Source organism: Corvus hawaiiensis, chromosome 5 (assembly GCF_020740725.1).
Source record: "Corvus hawaiiensis isolate bCorHaw1 chromosome 5, bCorHaw1.pri.cur, whole genome shotgun sequence".
NCBI classification, from domain to species: Eukaryota; Metazoa; Chordata; class Aves; order Passeriformes; family Corvidae; genus Corvus; species Corvus hawaiiensis.
Genome location: NC_063217.1, coordinates 2,715,672 through 2,736,373, shown reverse-complemented (window position 1 = coordinate 2,736,373; position 20,702 = coordinate 2,715,672). Strand labels below are relative to the sequence as shown.

Genomic DNA, 20,702 nt, shown 5'->3' with positions numbered 1-20,702 from the left:
GCAGGCCTACCTCCCCCGCCTGAGATTCTGAAAGTTCCAGAATGAAGGGAATTTCAGTGTCAAAATTAGCAAAAAAGTTGGTCCACTGGTGTTCAAAAATCATTAAATCCTAGAAGGAAAACATTTGACATTACTTCCCAAGGCAAGTGTTAAGAGAAGAGAAAGGAAGGCAAAGGTGACATTTCATTGGAATACAGACTGCCCAATGAAACAATAAACTCAAGAAAATAAATATGTTTTAAAAGATAAGGACATTCTGCTGGCTTTCAGGGTGTCTTTTTTGTGGGTGTGTGGTTTATGTTTATTTTTTTCAGAAAATTTAAATCAATTTAACAACAACTTTCAGGATGAAAACTTCGAATTATGATAAATAGGTCTGCTCAGAGTAGACTTAACAGGTGTAGGGTAAATCCCAAACATTAATCTCACTTCCACACAGAGAGGGAGAGGTGAAATATCAGAGAGCGATTACTTAGACTGAGAGCCTCATAAAAACTTTATGATATTTTAATTTTCATTACAGCAGTTGATTAAACAACCAAATTGGTGTGAACTACTAATATTTTATTAATAAAGAATAATTCCTGCTGAATTTGCTACATATTAAATTGCTGTCAAGCTAAAATATTAATATATACCACTAATTATAACATATATATATACTATTAAATTATAAATACTATTATTTATACAATGCTTTCTCCTCTAGCACTGAGACCAGAGCATGGCATTAATGTGAGAATCCCTTCCCACTGTTTGTATTTCCCAAAGCATCAGGGCAGCCACTGAGTGTCACTGTTCCCCACTTAAAGGGGTTACAAAGCATCCCAAAAAGTGCTTTTTTTCTCCTGGAAGAATTGCTGTGTGTTAAAGGGGATTTTTTTAACCCTCCTAGCTGCAAAAGGAGGATTAACACACAAAAACACAGCAACTTCGTGTACTTTGTACATGGTTTAATGACACAAAGAAAAACTTCCAGGAGAATTTCACACAAACTAAGAAATTCAAGGAAACCAAGACAAGTTATTTTGGTGTTTTGCTGAGTTTTTGGTAGATTTAAGGAATGGAAGGAGACCCTGCAAGCAACAGCAGGCAGAGCCTGTAGATTGAGTCCATAAACTTAATTAAACCAAACAAAATCACAACACTTTTACTCTGTGGTTACACCAAGCAGGAGCTGATGCAGAACATTTCACCTGCATTACCTCAAAGAGCAAATCCTCCAAGGACACAGGATCCATTTTGCTGTAGGTCTTCCACAAGTCAACACTGACATCCATTAACTGAAAGAGATTTTAAACATTTCTGTGAAAAACACCACGAAGAAGGCCACAGATTCAGGTTTAAGCTGCACTGAGGCAGCCTTTAACACACTGCCCTGTCTAACAGTGCTTCTTAACTCTGATTCCACAAATATTTTTACCCTGTTACAAAAGAACTGACCAGATCCAAGTGCAGAGACTCATCTCCTCCAGTGAGGGTTTGAACTCTGTGCAAATCTTTCTTTGCATCCTCCAAACAAATCATTTCACAAAGTTTTTCAGTTTAATAGCAAAGAGCAGCATGAGCTGGTGCAGGCAGAAGGGCAAGATGAGTTTTCTGAGCTAAGACAGCCAAGAAGCAGATTCCAGGGTTACTCATCCTGAGCACCAGCCAGTTCTTGCTCCAAGCTGATGTCAATTTAGGCTAAGACAGTTTAACTTTGCAGTACTTTCTTCCAAGTAGTAGGATGATGCATATGAGAGTGATATTTAAAAATATATTCTTAAGGGATGCTTGCATCTGAATGATTTCTGCATTTACAGGGTTCTCCACCACTCACTCAGTTAAAAATGCAACACTGGCTGGAATTTTCTTAACCCACTGCTTTAGAGTTATTCCAGGTACTCGTGTAATCAGGTAGGTTAATAATGATTTCCAGAGCTCACTTCCATCCAGCTATCAGTAAATTCTCTGTATTACAGCATCTTGAGCAACTCTGACTTCTGCAGTAAGAGAGCAACTGCCTTTAAAAAACTGGGAAAAATCCTAAATTATCATCCTTCAATTATATTCAAATCTTAGAGAACACACACCAGAGGAAAAATCTCAGAGGGAAAGTCTGAGCTAAAAATGCAGCTAAAAACTCCCCTTTTAATAATGGCAGAAGTATTAATTCATAGATTATTCACAGTGATCCCAAATGCACTTCCCTCCCAGACTGGCTTCCTCCCCCATGAGTGACACAGAGCAGCTGCCTGACAGAGAACCACACAAACACTCACGTAAGAAGTTAAGAATGTCACTTCCCACTTGAAATCCCCTCATGATTTTCAAGGAGGAAGCAAGCAAGAACTCCAGGTGGAGCTGGCTGGACTGCCAGAGCCAACGTGATTGCTCTTAAAAAAGGAGTCCAAGAATTTTCCCTGCTCCTTTTTAAGTATTCAGGAGTGCCTGGAGACAGGATCAACTCCCTGGATCACACAGGAGAGGTTCTGTCTGTGCCACAGTGCCTCAACATTTTTTCAGAGCCTCCACAGATTTATGAAATGAACTGGGGTAATTAAAGGGCAATTAAAGACCCAAACAGCTCCTGAATTGCCGGTCAAATTTTCATTGACTCATTTCAGACATCAAGAAGGACTATTGATTGTTCTCCCCAAAGGTGCTCATCTGTTTGCACTCTGTATTTAATGATTTGGCCAGGTTCACACCACAAGGTGTTACAGGACCAGTGATGGAATGAAAAAAAAGCCTGAAGAAAGGAACCAGTGGAAAGAGAACAGTGCTCAGAAACTGAACATGAACTACTCACAGAACAGATTTCTGAGCAAGCATGTACAATTCTAGATATGATGAGACTTTAACAATGGCACTATTAGTTCTCTGGGGGTTTTCCAGCTATCAGGAGTCAGACAAAAGCCCACTGTGGCTGTAAAAATGGGTGAAGAAGAGTGATAAGAAAAATGGGACATCTGCATTGCTGTGGCAGAGGTTCAAAAAATGAAATCAAAGAAGCTTTAAACAAGTACAGAAATGCAAAACTGTCATCTGAAAATGCTGTTCAGAGCATAATTAATAAATGGGCAAATCAATGACAGAAGCTGCTCAGAGTGGAACAGCAAGTCATTATCAAATATAGGAGCAAATAAATCCTGACTGATGCCGTATTCAGCAGGGTATGATGACCCATGAATATAAAATGTCAGTGAGAGAAGGAGATGCATCTCTTCAGTCAAAACCAGTGACCCAAGAAATACAGTCACTTCTTATTTCCTGAGCTCATCTCAGGGTGTTTGTGACTAACCAGCTCCTCCTGCTCTGCTCTTGAAGATCTATAACCCCTCTAAAAAATTAGGGGTAAAAAAAAAAAATCCATGTAGGGGTAAAAAAATTGGTTATTGGTAGAGGAAGCTCTAGAAGGAAAGGAAAGAAGTTCTAAATCACAGCAGAGGCCTGGGGAGAATGTCCAAATAATGGTTTATCCAGGACAAAGTGCTGTGTAGCTCAAAACAGAATCTCAGCAACACCATGGGGTCTCCATCCTGGCACAGTTAAAACTCAGTTTTACAAGATCCCCAAAAACTTTATCCAATTTAGCAGCTCACTCGAGCAATGAGTCACGACTAGATCATCTCAAAAAGTACTTTCCAAACAAAATAATTTCATGAGTAACTTCTGCTTCGGAAAGCAAACAAGAAAGGAAAACACTCACTTCATATTTCATGGTGAAGAAGCCGTCGCCGCCGATGCCCTCCAGCGCGAAGGCCTGGACGATCGGCCACTTCTCCACGATGAACATGTCAAATATCTGCAGGTGGCCTGCAAAGCAAGCACAGCAACATTCCCTCACAAATCCTGGCACTTCAGTCAAATATCTGCAGGTGGCCTGCAAAGCGAGCACAGCAACATTCCCTCCCAAATCCTGGCACTTCAGCTCTCTCTGAGGCCTTGAGATTCACAGAGGGTCTCATTTATCCCATCTTTGTACAACTGAAAATCTTTAAGTGAAAAATATTTTTTGTGTAGATGGCAGCTTTTAGAAGCTCCTCTACACCCCAAATTTCGTCCCTTTTTCTCAGGATATTCCACATCTCCTTGCAAGCTTCATTACAAGCTGATTAACAAAGCTGCCTATTAAAATTCAAGATAATAAACAGGGAGCTTTGCTTACTCCAGTTCCTCAAATACTTGGCCTTAAGTAAATACTGTCAACATCCCAGAATCCCAGACCGGTTTGGGTGGGAAGGGACCTTAAAGCCCATCCCATTCCACCCCCCTGCCACAGGCAGGGACACCTTGCACTTTTCCAGGTTGCTCCAAGCCCTGTCCAACCTGGCCTGGGACACTTCCAGGGATCCACAGCTTCTCTGGGCACCCTGTGCCATGGCCTCACCATCCTCACAGGGAGGAATTTCTTCCATCATCCCCATTTAATCAGAATTTTAAGTTGGGGGAGAGGAAAACTCTTCCTCTTGGCACTCCCTGGTGTAGCTGCAAACCATCTGAAGTGTTGTTATCAGCCTCAAGCTACACAACTTCTTCTCATCCTTCCTAACACAGAACCCGTGTCCTTCCCCCATGAGCCATTAATGACTTTCCAGGCAGTCAGAGCGTATCACCCTTCCCTAAGGGAAGCAATAAAGAAATAGAAATAAAAAAAAGAATGCAAGATTACATTGCTGGCTCCAGATCCCAACAGGAAGCCGTGCAGGGCAGTTTTTTTCAGTACTAAAAAAAGGAAACTTGCATAAAGAAATGTTTATTCTTCCCTTGCATAAAGAAGGATTTATCTGGAGCTCCCATGGGAACAGAGAACTTCTGTAGCAGCTCAAGACACGTCTCTGAATGCAAATCATTTCTCTGCCTCATGCTGGGGGCATTCATTCCCCAGATGAACTCTGAGGGCTTCCAGTGCTCAGAAAGAAATTCAACTCTTAAGGAAAAAGAGGCTAAAAGGAAACTAATGACTTACTAATCCTTATTTCTCTCCTAAGGCAAGGAAATCTTCATTCCCTGAAGTTGCAGGGTGCAAAACACTTTCACCCTGAGCATAAACCACCCTACCTTGGCAGCTGTAGGGGATTCCGATGCGGCTGCAATCCCGGACCATGTCCACAAAGCTGGAAATCTTGAATTCCTCTGCAGCTTCTTCATCTTCATACTGAAAGAAGTCATTTCAAATCAAATTGGATTAGGCATGCCCTAATTTGATTGGTAATAAAGAGAAGATGCAGCATGTACACCACTAAAATATCGCCTACAGCCTCCAGAAGCCCAAGAGCCTCTTTATTCTCTGTATTTTGGAAATCCCATCATGGCAAGGATGCACTCAAGCCAATGGAAATTGGAAAAAAAATCCAACTTCAGAGCAAGGCTTTTAATCATGACAGATGAAGGCATAATTATAAACTTTATTTTCAGCTTTCAGTGAAGTCTTTTAACATCTAGATTTGAAAGATAAAAGTTACTTTGAGGAGACCAACTGATGTGCCATGAAAAACATGCCATTGAGGGAAGAAAAACTGAAATAAGATACTGTTTTACCAGCTAAACAACACTAAGCAAGGAAAATCAATGACAGAACAAGCCTCAGGTCACAGATTAGGCAATGAGAACCAGTTTTGGTCTGAGGGAGAGGTGAACTGCAGGAAAAGGAGGAGGCAAGAAGAAGAGAAACCCTCATGTAACACTGTCTGAACTGGGGACTTCAGCAGACTGAAGAGCAAATATCCTAACTCAGAAAAGCATCAAAACCAGACTGAAGAGACAAACCACACTCAAATCATTTTTATAACAGCACACAAACCTGAAAACACACTGACTTTGACACGAAAAGGCGCAGTTTAGCAGCAAGTTTGGAACCAACAGGTTGAGCCCTGCTGGCTTCTTCAAGAGCCACTTGTTTTCTGGAGCAAGATCAGAAGGCAGAGGTGTTTTGCCTATTTTATTTTTATGTGCAGTGGTCTGAGCTTCTCATCAAGGCAAATTATATGATTATGAACTTTTTGTGAGCTTCAGGGTACACCCAACACATTTATTTTGAGAACAAGTTCTTTTAAGCCAAGCCTGAATTTAAGATGCAGCCCCAGCTCCTCTGTGGCGTGTTCCTTCTTCAATCCCAGGAAGCCAGATCAAAGTTGCAGTTCAAAGCCAAGCCCCAAACAACTGCCAGTTTCTCAGGACTTAAAAATGTCATTGGAGTAAGAAACTTGGGTTTTGGCAGGGTGCTAAAGGCTTGCTCACAATCTGCTGTTGCAGGAATAAATACAGTCACTTCAACTTTACTACATCAAATTTCAGTATTTTATCCTATTTGGCCACTGAAAACAAGGGCATTTCCTAAAAAAAAATTGGGTTTTTTTTTCCAGTAACTAGGATATTCACTTAAATTCCTGTGGTCTAGTTAAAGCAAGTAGGAAGGGAAAAAAGGAAGGAGGAGCTCTAGGTTTTGCCAGAGCCAGGTACAGCACTGTTTTATTTATTTCTAAAATTCTTGCACTTTTTTGGTTTCATTTTTAGGAAGTTATTTCTATCACTAAAAAAAGTACTTAAAAGCCACTGCAGGCAATTCTCCTGTAAACAGGATACACTTAAAGCCTGACACAGCAACGTTTTGTTTGTCTTTCAGCAGTAATCTAGGAAACGGGCAATTCTTATACATTGAGAATGGGACTGGAAGTGCTCAGCTCATTCACATCAAGCAGCAATTAAGTAAAACTGTATCTTCACCTTAAAAAAATCAAACCTTTCCCCTCGTTTTCATAAAGAACAAGGCACATGGCTTACCTTGCCAGTTACATCATTATTTCAAGCCAACACTGTGTGATTAAGGTTCCTACTTACCACGATAAATCATATCAAAGCCCCTAAGCAGATGAAGCTTAAAATACAAGAGCTGAGACTGCAGTTGCACTGGCAACTGTGTGGTAAGAACTACTCTGTTCCTGATTCCAAAGTGCATGTGTTTTCCCAGCATCAGATTTGCCCTTTCAGCAGGGATTTTGGCAACAGAAAAGCCTTGTGAAACCAGGCTTTAGGTTTTGATAGGGCATGTTGTAACCTGGAGCTCAGCTGTTTTATCCTAACAAAAATTATCCCTCTCTGCTGCACTCCTGGAACTGTATCCACAACAAGTTTTGGGACCCATGGACAAGGTATTTATAAAGTGGAGCAAGTTCAGTGGAGAGCCACCACAATCAGAAGGATGGATCACTTGCCCCAGAAGGAGAGATCCAGGCTTGCTCAATATGTGCACCTCAAACCCACCAAAATATTACTGAGACGGTGACGCCAGGTTCTCCACAATGGTCATGACAAAAGGCATGATTTAAAACAAGAAAAGCTTGGGTTTGACAAAAGGAAATACTTTTTCAAGAGGAGGACAGTGGGGAAATGGAGTAGACACCAACAGAGGTTCTGCAGTCATCATCTTTGGATGCTTTCTGCATCCAGATGCAAAAAGACCTTGAGCAACCTGATCTGATCTCACCACTGAAGCAGGAGGTTGGACAAGACGATCTCCAGAAGTCCCTTGTAACCTGAATTATTTCCTAATTCTGTGATCTAAGCTATTAACCAGCCACATAAAATTTTACACAATCAGTCTATTATAAACCCCATCACTTTCAGGCTGGAAACTCAACAGAACAAAAGGTTTCTCTCCCTGACTTTCCCATTCATTTCTCCACTGGCTTCACCCACCAACATCACAGGCTTAAACCCACTCCCTGCAGAATTCTGTATAATTCTAACTTAGAAAAGGAACTACACAGAACTCAATATAGGAAGAAGCATTTCCAGTCTCAACTGGAATGAAAAGGTCCTTATTCTATACCCAAAGGGTATTTTCAATTTTTACTCCTCTAAAAATACTTCACAACAATAAATTGAGTTTTTCTAGAATACTTTGACCTTTAAATTCAAGATGAAACTCACATCAGTCACGGGATGTAGTGGAAGTGAGGTTAATAGTTCTTGAAAGAAAGATTTCGTAGTTAACATGAAAATACATAATGAAGATTCTTGATTTTAAATTACTTACTAAGCCCATCTTTTCTAATATTCTAAAACTACTGGCAACCAATGCAAACACTGCTTTGGCAGCAAACAAGGCTGTTGTTGGAAATCTCACTGTTGACTGGGATATTTGATTCAGATTTTGCATTTCTCACAACCCACGTTTTTTCCCTCATTAGAAGATCACTGACTCATTTCAAAACAAAAGCAATTACTGGGAGAGAGGAGCAATTTGTCTTCACGCTCCAACAAATAGAAGTATTGACAATATATTCTTCTTGCACACTTTAGCAAATGATTAATACCCACATATACACACAGATCACTCCCCTGCTGAGGATGAAAGGGAAAAAAGGCTTCTGGAAGTTTCATTTCAAGGATCAGTTCATTAACAAGTTCATTAACAAATCTTGTCTGCATTCATTTTTCACTTACCTCATTTTCAGTCAGACAGTGGAAATGCAAGTTCCTCCAGTGTGCCACATAGGGCAAAAGATGATTGTAATTCACAGGGTTGCAGTACAGATGAACACTGTCAGGTTTTATTAATATGATTATATCTGCAACAAGCAGAACAAATATTCCAGCATCAGGACTCCACACACAAAAGAAACTGAACAGAAAACATTTTTTCTATCATGTACCTCATTAAAAAGGAAAATTGTTCAACTATCTGAATGCAGTGGAATTCCTTATTTCTTTTAAACAAGAAGAAGAAACAGTTGGCAGCCACATGCAGCTCCAAGTACAAGAGCACTTGTTACTGTTCCAGACAACTGTGGGGTCATTCCCAAGTCTTGCACAGAACTTGCATCAGCCTGTCCTTTGTGCAGCCAAGAGGGTCAGGATGAGTCCTCCCAGAGCACGTCCAGAAGTCTAAACTCCAGCTGCTCTTGCCTGACATTACATCAGAGCTGCTCCAACTAAAAACTAACACCACCACAGCCTGCGGGGGAGATATCCAAAAGTTTCATGCAAATAAGGGAATAATAAGCTGTGATCACAGTGACTGGCCACCTCCCAAATATGACAAAGGTGAGTGAATGTGCTGAAGTGAAAAAGAGCTCAAGTACTTTAGAACCACAGAGGTGTGATCACACAATGATTAATAACATGTACATACACACATCGACTGAACTAATGGGCTGGAATTGTGTAAGTTTACAACATTTGAGGTTAACTTGTGAAGCATAAAACATATGAAATATATTCTTTAATCATTTAAAGAATGAGTTCTTCAGCAGTGTTTCTAAGAAGATATTTTCAGGCACAGATAGACAACTTGAGATTTAATGACCTTTTTTGTGTGTGTGTGTCCCTTTTTCTGCTCATCTTCCATCCAGAACAGGTAAAACATGCTGAGAACATTACTCACCATCCAGAACTTCCTCAGGAAAGCCTGTCCTTTCGAAGTCATTGTTGTTCTGGTTGTACAAACCAAAGAGCAGATAATTTGCCAGCTCCCTGCACCCTTCATTGTATCGACTGTCTATCCCTGCAAAAGCAAAACCACAGGGGAATTGTTGTGTGTCCTAACACTGTACACCTGAAAAGTTTGTTTTCTTCCCCAATTTATTAAACTTTAAAGCAGGAGTATGAACTCAACTCCCCAGTTGAACACACTGGGAGAACAGGATAGGGAAAAAGGAGTTTTTGCAAGATCGCTGCCACATGCTGACAACCCAATTTCAACCTAAATCCACAAGTATTCCTTTAAAAATTTAAATGTCTTGGTTTCTGCAGTGCTCTGCATCAAAAATTCCATTTTGTCTAGTAATTCACACATCTGTCTGGATGCAGGATGCATTCTAATTAATATGTTCTTGATTGAAGCTTCCTAACAAACTAATCCCGTGACCCAAATCTCCTGCTTTAGAATACATGATTAAACATTATCTTATCAGTGTTACAGTGCAATCCCTGAGTCACCAGAGAGCCAGTGCAGACTTCTGACAAACTGTGAAAAGATGTTCTGACAAAACATATGGGGCACAAAGAGTTTCCAAGGAAACCTTTCTTGGTCCTTGGGAAAATTAAATGAAAACAACTGAAGATCTGGAGCATATCTGGAGACAGAAGATAAATACAAGAAGAAAGGAATGAGGTCACAGATTTAGAAAGTATTTTCATCTCTCTGGATGACAGTCACAGTCATAATTCATAATTCTACTGTAATAAATCCAGTTTTCTCAAACAAGTAAAACTGCACATTAAGCAGCATCCTTGCCATCCACATTTCACAGAGGTCACCAGTCTTGACTGCCAAAAAATTCCTCTAATGGCAAGTTTTCCTACCAAGTTTTATTAGGATTCAGTGGAATGGCTGCCAACAAATTAAAATTTGTTACATTAGGATACAGTGGAATGGCTGCCAAGAAATTAGGATTTGTTACCACTGCTAAAGGAGAGATCAGGACTTTGATAATGTAATAACATGGCCTGGACATCTGAGTCTCAGGACTTAAATTGGAAACCAAACCAGTCAAGAGTCACCTGAACTTGGCAAAAATTGGAACAAACCTCAGGTTCTTCTACTTACGCTCCTTCTTCATGTTATGTTTCAGCTTTAAAGAGCTAACCAGATGCTGTGTCTGCATCCAGCTACTGAATCCCACATCTTAATAAACTCCTTGTTCATTCAGTAGCTTTGGGTAGCTCACAGGTATTCCAGAGTATCTGATATTTGGTGTAAAACCATGGAACAGACAAATTCAATTCCTTCAAATCCACACATTGCACCACTGCACTCCTTGGACATACCCTGAGAGGTTTGGGACTCACCATCCCTGGAAGTGCCCAAGGCCAGGTTGGATGGGGCTTGGAGCAACTTGGGATAGTGGAAGGTGTCCCTGCCCATAGCAGGGGGTGGACTGAGATGATCTTTAACGTCCCTTCCAACCCAAAACATTCTGTGATTCCTTGACTGTGTTGGGAAATGGAGAAGCTGCCTCACATCTGTCCCAGCTTTCTCAGCCCTCAAAAAGTCTTTCCTTCCATAATCTTTGAATCCTCATTCTCCTGCTGTTTCTGACCTCTCATTCACATGTGTCCCTCTATTTTATTTACATTTTCAGCCCCATGAAAGCAGGCACACCAATCCGGAATTTAATGGGACTCAACATCCAATTATTGCTGCCAAAGCCCTTGTGTCTAGGTGGGATTTTAGTTACAAACAAGTGGAGACTCCCTTCTTTCAGGAAGAAATTGTCCCATTGTTTTAGGGAACTCTATTTAAATGTAATCCGTCTCCTTGGAATGAGCTGCAACCTTGGAAAGTGAGCACACACAATGTCCTGAAGATAATCTGTTTTACTGATTACTTCCCCAACTGAGGCACCTTCTGACGGCTGTCAGAGGAGCAATAATCTGGCACACACAGGCTGGGAGAGCTGGGGGTGTTCAGCCTGGGGAAGAGGCTCCAGAAAGATCTCAGAGACCCTCCCAGTGGCTAAAGGGGCTCCAGCAGAGCTGGAGGGGGATTTGGGACAAGAGCATGAAGTGACAGGACAAGGGGGAATGACTTCCCAGTACCAGAGGGCAGGGTTAGATGGAATACTGGGAAGGAATTGCTCCCTGTGAGGGTGGGGAGGCCCACAGAAGCTGTGGCTGCCCCATCCCTGGAAGTGTCTAAGGCCAGGCTGGACAGACCTTAGAGCAAACTGGGATAGTGCAAGGTATCCCTGCCCATGGGACAGAGTTGGAACTACATAATCTTTAAGGTCCCTTCCAATCTAAACCATTCTATGATCCTGTGATTGTAATTTCTGGAAGATCAGAAGAAAAATGAGAACCTGCCCTCATTAAAAAAAAAAAAAACAAAAAAAAAACAGTTATGATGTCACCCTCACTTGAAGAGTTTGAGATTTTATCTGGGTGCACCAGCTTCAAGCAGGGAAGATCTTCCAAGCCAAACACGAAACCCCTGCTTTTTCAGTAATGACAGAAGGAGGGGAAGAGAAAACAAAAAGATGTTAAGGGGGGACAGCTGACAAATTTAACTCTTGTAACAGAGGATGTGGGTGAATTTACTGCTTTCAGAGCACTGACAGGCATGCAGGGAAGGCATTAGTTTAACAGAAAACCATGAACTCTGCAGCATATTTGGGATTTGTGGTCTGCTTGGGTCTTTCAAGTATCTCATCCAGACAGAAGCTTTCACACAGAGGCTTTAGTGCTATTCTAAAGAAACTTATGGAGTTAAAGGAACAGATATAGTTAGCAGAAAACAAACAGGAAATGAAACAATGACCAAGATAAGATACCCCCGAGAGCATATCAGGAGTCCTCCCCAGAACAATGGGCAAGGCCATTAATTAGGAAACCCCGACGCCTGTCTCCAGCTGAGCTTGGAGTTTGGTAACTCCCCCGCCTGTTCCCAACTCATCGCCAGGGTGTGGGCAGACAATGACTCAGTCTGAGCCCCGAGGAGCCGTTCCTGCTCCTGCTCCTGCAGCCAGGGCTCAGCTGCCCCTCAGCGAGCCCATTCAGTTTGCTAAATTGGCAGAAAACATCCTGGCCAAATCCAGGGGGAAAAATCTGTCTGCTCGGTAAGATGAAGTGGGTGCAAGATACCGAACACCACCAGCACCGATGCAAAATGCACGTGGGGACATCACGGAGGGAGCAGGGAGGTGAGGCTGGAGGCAGTGGACACATCACCTTTAGACATTGGCCCAAAACCAACACACAATTGTGGAACTGCTGGCAGAATAATCCTTAAGATAGTCTCTGTTTGGAAAGGGAATGTGATGCACTGTCAGTGCAATGTACTAAATGTTCTTAGAATGTGGGAGAAACCCCAGCAGGAAGAGCTCTGTGTAGGATGGATATAATAGAGAAAAAATAATCTACAGAAGTAGCAACGTGTGAACTAAACCAAGGTAAAATAAAGATTTACTGGAACAGCCTTGAAAGTATCCCCACACTCTTCGAGGAGAATAAAAAATAAGTATCAATGTTTGCAAAAATTCAGCTCAAGCTGTGCTGAATAGTGAAACAGTTTGATCCACAATCAGAGCAGCTACAACTACAGTCAGGTACAGACACACCCTGCTAACAGTAAATGCACATCTCTAGAAATCAGAGCAACTGAACCACGAGCTGAAAATCTCTGCTGAAAGCTGCAAGAAACACCACTATCATAAACAACAGTTTACAGTATAATTTAAGTAGACCAGCCTTAACAGCAACACACTCCAGCTGAGACATCACAGCTTTTTAAAGACATCTGACAGGCCAACCTCCAAATTCCTTTTTCCTGTCAGTTGTGAGGCTTTTTCTCCCCAGCAGAAAATGCAGGAATGTTACCATGCAACCACTTCAAACTCAGATCAGGGGACTCTTTTTTAAAAATCAGCTGGAACTACATTTAAATACTTGTATCAACAGTGGGTCAGTTCTCATCTCTCTTTGGGATATCACAATGCTGGGTTTAATTTCAGTACAAATTATTAATGAACTTGAAGCAAAGCTCTGGAAGTTTATGTTGTTTTTATCTCACAGGCCAGTATGAAACTGAAGTTGAGGTGAGGCAACTGCATTTACTCCAGGCCATTAAAAGCAGCCAAGTGAAACAGAACATGCACTGACTGTAAAAAAGCAGAGTTATGAGTATCCACTTTCCACACAAGTCAACAGGACTCAGGATGTAAAACTACATGTTTTTTGTCATCTGAAGCTTGTATTTGATGACAGATTTAATGCATTTATAACAGTGACATGCCTGTTTAATGGAAGTTATGCCAGAAATTCTGCAGGCTACAGGAGCCAGGTCAGAGCAGACAAGAGCCCCATTGTGGGTGCTGAGAGATCAGTGCAAAGCACAAGACTCCCAACAAAACGCACCTCCTATATTTCCATACCACAAGTGCTTATTTACTAAGAGGTATGGTCTCATGAACAGAATTAAATCCTCCACATGACACTGAGAATTACACAAAGCAATTCCTTTGCTTTCCTTAAAGCTGGGGCCATGCTCTCAGTGACTGTTCTTTACCTGGGACTTTCTGCAGTCTCAGAGTTAACAATAATTAAATACTGCAGTGTCATCGGTGAGATGGCACAACTTGTAATGTTTTATGAAATTAAATTAGCAGCAAAGACAAAACCCAAGGAGTTTATCCTGTATGATTAAGTTTCACTGGAAGGCTGACACAGTGACCTCACAGACCTTTTGGCTGTACAGTTACTACTTAGCCAGAGATTTAACCTCTTACCCCAGAGAATGTAGTGTATCAAGGGTCATGTTGTACAGCTTGCATTGACTCCAAGAGAATGAGGTTATATATATATTTATAAATTTTACTTTGTGGGCCAGTAAATGAATTTTAAGTTCTTTTGCTACATCATTAAAAAATGGAATTTAAAAATCCTAAAAAATCAGACTGTTGTATCACTCCCTACACAGAGCTTCTTTAGGGCTACATCAGACTTCTTCTCTTTAACTGTAATATATTATTTAAACAATCACTCCTCAGTCCTTTTCTCTAAGGACTCAAGTTTTCAATCATAATGTCTGATTTTTCCTTTAATATCTTGACACCGATTATATAATATGAAACAAGAGTCAATGAAATGGTAGTAAAGCAGTACAAAACCCCTGTTGTTTTTCTAGAGCACACTTGCACATGCACCTTTATTTCCTCCTGCCCTTTTCTCCCAATCCCAGAAGAAATAAAACACTGAAACCACATGCTGTTTATGTGCCAACATTTAACTCTTACCTGCCTCCCAGGTTTCTCATGCCACTCTTTAAACTTTTTTGCCCAAAATCAGTAAATAGGCTGAGGAATTGTTTAGGGACAAGAAAGTGTAGCAATCAACTGTTCATTCCCTGAGAAATGAGGCTGGGGCTTGAAGCAGGAAGGAGATGACTGACTTCTTTCTGAAACTCGTGGTATCTTTATCAGGATAATGAGAACAAAAAAATGTAACACTAACCTAAAATGCAGAGGATTCCATCAGGTTGAGATTTGCTGCTCTGTGTCAGGATGCTCTGAATATTTCGGAGGCGGCTGCAGCTGCAAAAGAAAGAGAATTTGTTCTCAAGGTCGCTGTTGTGAAATGTCAGCTTGGGAGACTGAAGAGCTGACCCAGCTTTGTTTTCTTTATTATATAAACTAAATGGACACACTTCAATTTGGGTATTTTTTCTTGAGACATGGACCTTAAACCATTCCCGATTATTTTTGCCCACTAAAAGATGAAGTCCACAGCATTGTGAGAAGACTGGAACCTGTAATTATCCCTTCTATCCACCTGCTTTGTTAATCTCCAACCTGGCAAAAATTGCTGCTCAGGTTTGCCCTCACCAGGCCAGCAGCAATTCCCTTCTCTATCAAAGAACCAAAAAGCAAAGCAACATCAGAAGGGACCACAGGAGCACCTATATCCCAACAGGAGTTTGGGAAAGAGGAGTTTCAGCACCTCCAGCATCATCAGGAGAATCATTAAGGTTGGAAAAGACCTCCAAGATCATCAATTCAAACATTAAAGAGAAATGAAACAATGCCAAGTCTTGCTGAGATTTTTTACACACAAAATGAATGGTTTATTATATAAGTTTTAATTCAGCTGTCCAATATTTGTCTTTAAACGAGGCAAAAATTCCATCTGCAACAACCAGATTTTTTATAATCAAAGTGAATAGTTTATTATATAAATTTTAATTTAGTTGCCCAATATGCATCTTTCAGCTACAACAGCCATACAGAGAGCAACATAATTTATGCTTCCAGGCAACGTTCTGTGAGTTTGTTTAAATACAGATTAAAGACAAGAAATTTCACTGTTGATATTACTGAATGGGATTTCTTGTTTATAGACTTGTTTATAGAACTATGAGCTGTTCACCTCCAGGAAACAAATGTCTCTCACAGAAACACTCAAACAGAGCTAAATTTATGATCAGTTCAAACAAACAATAAAGTAAGGTCAAATATTTCTATTTTCAGCACTACTTTAACCAAGTAAAAAAGCAAATAGGTCTTTTCAGCAATACTACAATTATTGTGCTCTAACTTTCTCTGAAAGAATGAACATGAAAGGTTTCCATTATGGCTAATCTAAGTGAAATTCAAACATCAGTGATAAAGGACAGAAAACACTTCATTTAGAGATGTTTTCATGGGAAGCACAAAGTCAGTGCAAACCACTCCAGAATTAATTTTTCCCATTTTTAAGTCACATGTTTCAGTTCTGAATCCCTCAATTATTCTTTTCACCTGACACTTTCCAATTTATATGATATACTCTGCTGGATCATGGATGGATGGATGGATGGATGGATATTTTGATCCAGTCTTAGATATGGAAACGGAAATTAAAGCCACTGGTGACAGCAAAGACACTTCATCAGGTACTATCAGATGTTTGCCTACATGGGTGATGCCAGGAAATTCATGAAAACCACATTGACCTTTATGCTGCACACTTTAGCAACTACTAATTATTCATTCCTTCAAACCTCACCTAAAACTGAATCTCAGAGCTAGACAAAATTAAGATTTTGTATCTTATTCTGGAAGATTTTCATCCCATCATTAAACAGGAGCCCAGATCAGCCGGGTGAGAGATGATTCATTACAAGCTATGCAGTGCTCATCTTTTCATACTTCCCATATCACGAGATAGAGAGCAGGAAAAAAATCCCCAGACTTTTCACTGTGGGCACAAACAAATTGGACTTGTTTCATTTGTTGGTATGGAAACAGCAGCACAAGTTGCACAAGCCCACAGTTATTTGAGGAGCAGCTGCAGGATCGCTGGAGCCTCTGTGAAAAAAACAAGAACGTGGAAGCAACTTTTTGTACAAAGCTGCCCATAAATGAAATCCTCCTCAAAATGCTCTTGACCTGCCTGCAAAGGAATCGCTTCCATGATTCCTGAGAGGATCTGAAGGACAAAATGGAGAAAAAGCATGTCCAAGGACTTCAGCAAGCAGCTCCCAGAGTGACTTTTTAATCAAACATTTTCCTTATCAGAGGATGCATCTTCCTGTTTCTGCTCAGAGTGAGGAAAGAAACAGTCAACAGAAAAAATGCTGAGGGCACAAGAGAGAGATTTCCCTTCAGCTCCTCAGAAACAAGATGCAATAATCCCTCTGTTACTCATGGTCAACTCTGAAGGCAAATTTAAGTAATTCTCCAGCCAAAACCAGGTTTTTCAGGACTGTGTAACATTTTTAAAACTTCTTGTCCATTATAAACACAGCAGGAATACATAGCTTGATTTTGCTATCATTTTCCCCCTATACTGATCACTTATAGAAGAATGGAATAGTTAGAACTCAATTTGACAAAGAACAAGTATGGAAACTCAAGGGGAAAGATTTTTCCATTTATTAAAAAACATTACCATATGAAACAAGGTAAGCTGTTCCTAAGATCGTTAAATTTTAATTTCAAAGGCTTCCCACACGAGTGACCCACTAACACACATTTATCATTTAAAAGAAGTAGTGTTATGAGTCTGTGCAAGAAGACCAGAGCAGAGAAAAGCAAAATAAATGGGATTTAAGCTTCTTAAGTTCTGGGAAAGTACTTTCTCATCAGTTCAAGTGGTGGGTAGAAAAGAGGAAGAAGAATTGGGGGAGAAGAGTTCTTGCAGGTTGGGTATTTTTTTCCTTCCTTAAGTTTTCAGGTTAGGAGTTTTACTCTCCTAGAATTACTTCCATTATTTTTCAAATAAATTATAACTTTGGTACAGCCCTTAAAAATATTTAAAGTTCTCAGATGAAGCTGCTAAGACACTGCTGGCAAGTAAATCTGCATGTCAGTGCTATGTGTCCTGACATAAAACATGAAAGCACAGAGCAAATTATATGTTCATTATTTCACAGCAACATGCATGACCAATAAAGATATTTATTTCATTCTTAATATTAAACAGACCGTTAGCAGAATATTTTCCTTGCCTCATTTAAGAAGTGGTTTCTAAGAGAGAATTCTTTGAAAAAGCTCCTTCACAGAAAAATTTTCAATGTCATTTCAAGTGTGGATAAATCATTACATTCAAAGGCTGACACTAAACACAGAAGACTTGTGTGCCTGAAGAAAGATGCCATTCAGAAACAGGGAAGAGAATAATTAGAATTCTTACAACATGGTTCTAAACAATACAGGCTAAACTGTGTATAAAGTCAGAGGGGGGGAAATAAAGGCATTTTCTTGGATTTCACATTAAACAGTCATCTGACAAAAACAAAGAGACTGTCCTGGGAACAAAAATCCATGACTTTTCCCGTCTCCAAAACAAGCACTGACTTTTTTACTCCTTTTCATTTTACCCCAGCAGCACAAATTCAAACGGAAACAACAACCTCCACTGAAACCTGTGGGCCTTGGGATGCTTCCCTGGAAGATCTGGATCCACCATCTACATAACCACAGCTAAACCTACAGTAACCTGCTGCTGAAAAATCACCATTAGGTATATTTGGAAACACAGTCCCAAGGAAGCTCCAAAATGCTGGATTTCCATGAGATTTGGGCAAGACAAGAGCTGGAAGCTACTTATCCACCCATATCCCATGAGACAACCTTCTGAAGTGGGTAAGAAGTTGAAACAGGTCAAGAGGGAATTTTTGCACCACCTTTGAGCAGAAGATGGGGTTTCTGTGTCAGTTTAAGCCAGGATAAAATCTCCCGGTGCTGCAAGGGACAGTCTTGCCCTCCTCGCTGCCTTTGTGTCTGCACTAACGATCTTGAAGCCATGTGTCAGGTCGGATCAGCTTATGGATCCAAACAACCTCCAGCCCAGGAATTAAAAAGAAAACAACGCTTTCAAACCACAGCAAGCTGACCTGACTGCTGATGAAGGCAGGTCAAAAGGCAAAGCCACGTTTTGGGGTGACATCTGGCAATAAAGTCTACTTGGGCCAATTAAGGAACTGTACCTTGAGGTACTTGATATTCCGATAATCTTGGACTAGATCCAGAAAAAAAGGGGAAGATAATTGACAATCATTAACTTCTAAGAATTAGTGCTCATCTGTTCACGTCTTCACACTAATTATGCAAAGTACCTCGCTTTACAACAGCCAGCCTGTCACAGCTTGGTAACAGACACGGCGCTGCAAGGCACGTCTGTTGGCAAATAAAGAGAATATTAACAACTGTGCTTTTCTCAATCACAAAGAACAAATACATTTCCTCAAGAAAGCCACGCGGTGCTTGAATTTCCATTTGATTGCGTTTGTTTTCCCACAATGCGGTGCTTTTTCTCCCGCATCCCTGGTTGCTGGCTGGATTTAGCCTGCGTGCAAACTGCCTTTTCTTGACGTGGTAATCTAGCGGCACCGAGGCAGCGCCAATATCAGCATTGATCCCTGCCCGATTCCCGGTGGATTCCCACAGCCGGGCTCACCATACGCCTAGCAGGGCTGCAGCTGTGCTTAACACCCAATTCAGCTGACAAAGGCTGGGATTTCGCTGTGTTCAGTGTGTTTCGCCTTATATTGGCAGATGTTTCGCTCCTCCCCCACAAAGGCTTGGCAGCTCTAAAAAACCGCACGTGGCCGAGGTTTGATGGATGGCAGGGAACGAGGGGGAAAATCGGAGATATCCCTGGCAAGCTGGGGCGAATCCTCACATGAGCAGGGAATAACTTGAATGGATTCGCGCTGTCTACCTAAGACAATGGCTTCAACATTAACTGCCCGATTTACCATAAATAAATAAACAAAATAGAATGATAAATCACGGGGGTTTTTCCCCCAAATCTCACGTCTTATTAACTTGCTGTTATTACCATCTGTTTCCACTTTACTCCCCGAAAAATCGAGTTTAGTTTTCTGGGGTCTTTTGTTGACCTCACGATTTCTATCGGAAACATTGTCAGCTTGTATTTAGAGTCGAGGATTTCCCTGGATTTCCCACAGTCTGACATTATCCCCACCTCACTGTAGCTGTGAAAACAGACACCAGAAGTCAGGCCAAGCTAAAGACTCTCAGAATTTCATGGATTTCAAAATAACTCTTTCACTGCTTGGCACTCGCAAAAGAAAACATTCACCCACCTTAACATATATGACAATTTTCCAGCTGTTTTCCAAATTAATCTGCAATAAGGACAGGGATCTATAAATAGGAGATAGAGTCATTTTTTAGGAACAGTGAGAAGTAAATATTAAAACTGGACATAGATAAATACACTAAGACTCTGGGTGCATTTTCAGGACCAAACTCCTTACTTCTTGACCTTAAGTGGACAGGAATATTCAATTCTGTAATCCAGAGACCTCAAAGCACACAGGAACAAGCCTGAATCTCTCCTTACTAGACATCTGGAACTGCCTGATGCCATTTGCACATCACAAACTTGTTGAAAATCTTTATCAAATGATGGGTTGCCCATCACTTACACACCAGTCAGACCCTCAGCCTTGATGTTCTCTCTCCTTACCAGGCTGATCTACAAAAACCATGAGTGTTATTTACACTTTCTTAAGCTGCAGCAGGTTATGAAGGGCACCAACTATTCCCCCTCGGAAAACATTATCAGCTGAGAAAATGACAATAATTGAAGAAACAGCAAAGACCAGCAGCTTGAGGGTGATTATTCTGCTCGAGGGTGATTATTCTGCCATGGCTCGCTCTGATTAAAAGGACAGGGCACTGCCTGGCACCGGAGCAGAAATCAGAAGTTAAGCTACAGTGCCTCAAGACTAAATTCACCTTCAGGGCCCATTCCTGGGCCACAACCTC

At 40.9% G+C, this 20,702-nt stretch overlaps 1 protein-coding gene across 2 annotated transcripts in view; it reads right to left on the bottom strand.

Annotated features, from left to right (window-relative positions):
* DNAAF9 (dynein axonemal assembly factor 9) overlaps positions 1-20,702 on the bottom strand; it is a 67,504-nt gene that overhangs the window by 43,108 nt on the left and 3,694 nt on the right. The window contains exons 2-8 of one of the 2 annotated variants that reach the window (XM_048302861.1): positions 14,938-15,017; positions 9,374-9,493; positions 8,434-8,558; positions 5,047-5,143; positions 3,695-3,801; positions 1,206-1,283; positions 11-109 (exon numbers count right to left, since the gene is read on the bottom strand). In XM_048302861.1, the coding sequence (XP_048158818.1) occupies positions 11-109; positions 1,206-1,283; positions 3,695-3,801; positions 5,047-5,143; positions 8,434-8,558; positions 9,374-9,493; positions 14,938-15,017 (706 nt within the window). Of the gene's footprint in view, positions 1-10; positions 110-1,205; positions 1,284-3,694; positions 3,869-5,046; positions 5,144-8,433; positions 8,559-9,373; positions 9,494-14,937; positions 15,018-20,702 lie in introns of those variants that run through there. The other variant, XM_048302862.1, reaches the window with a different exon arrangement.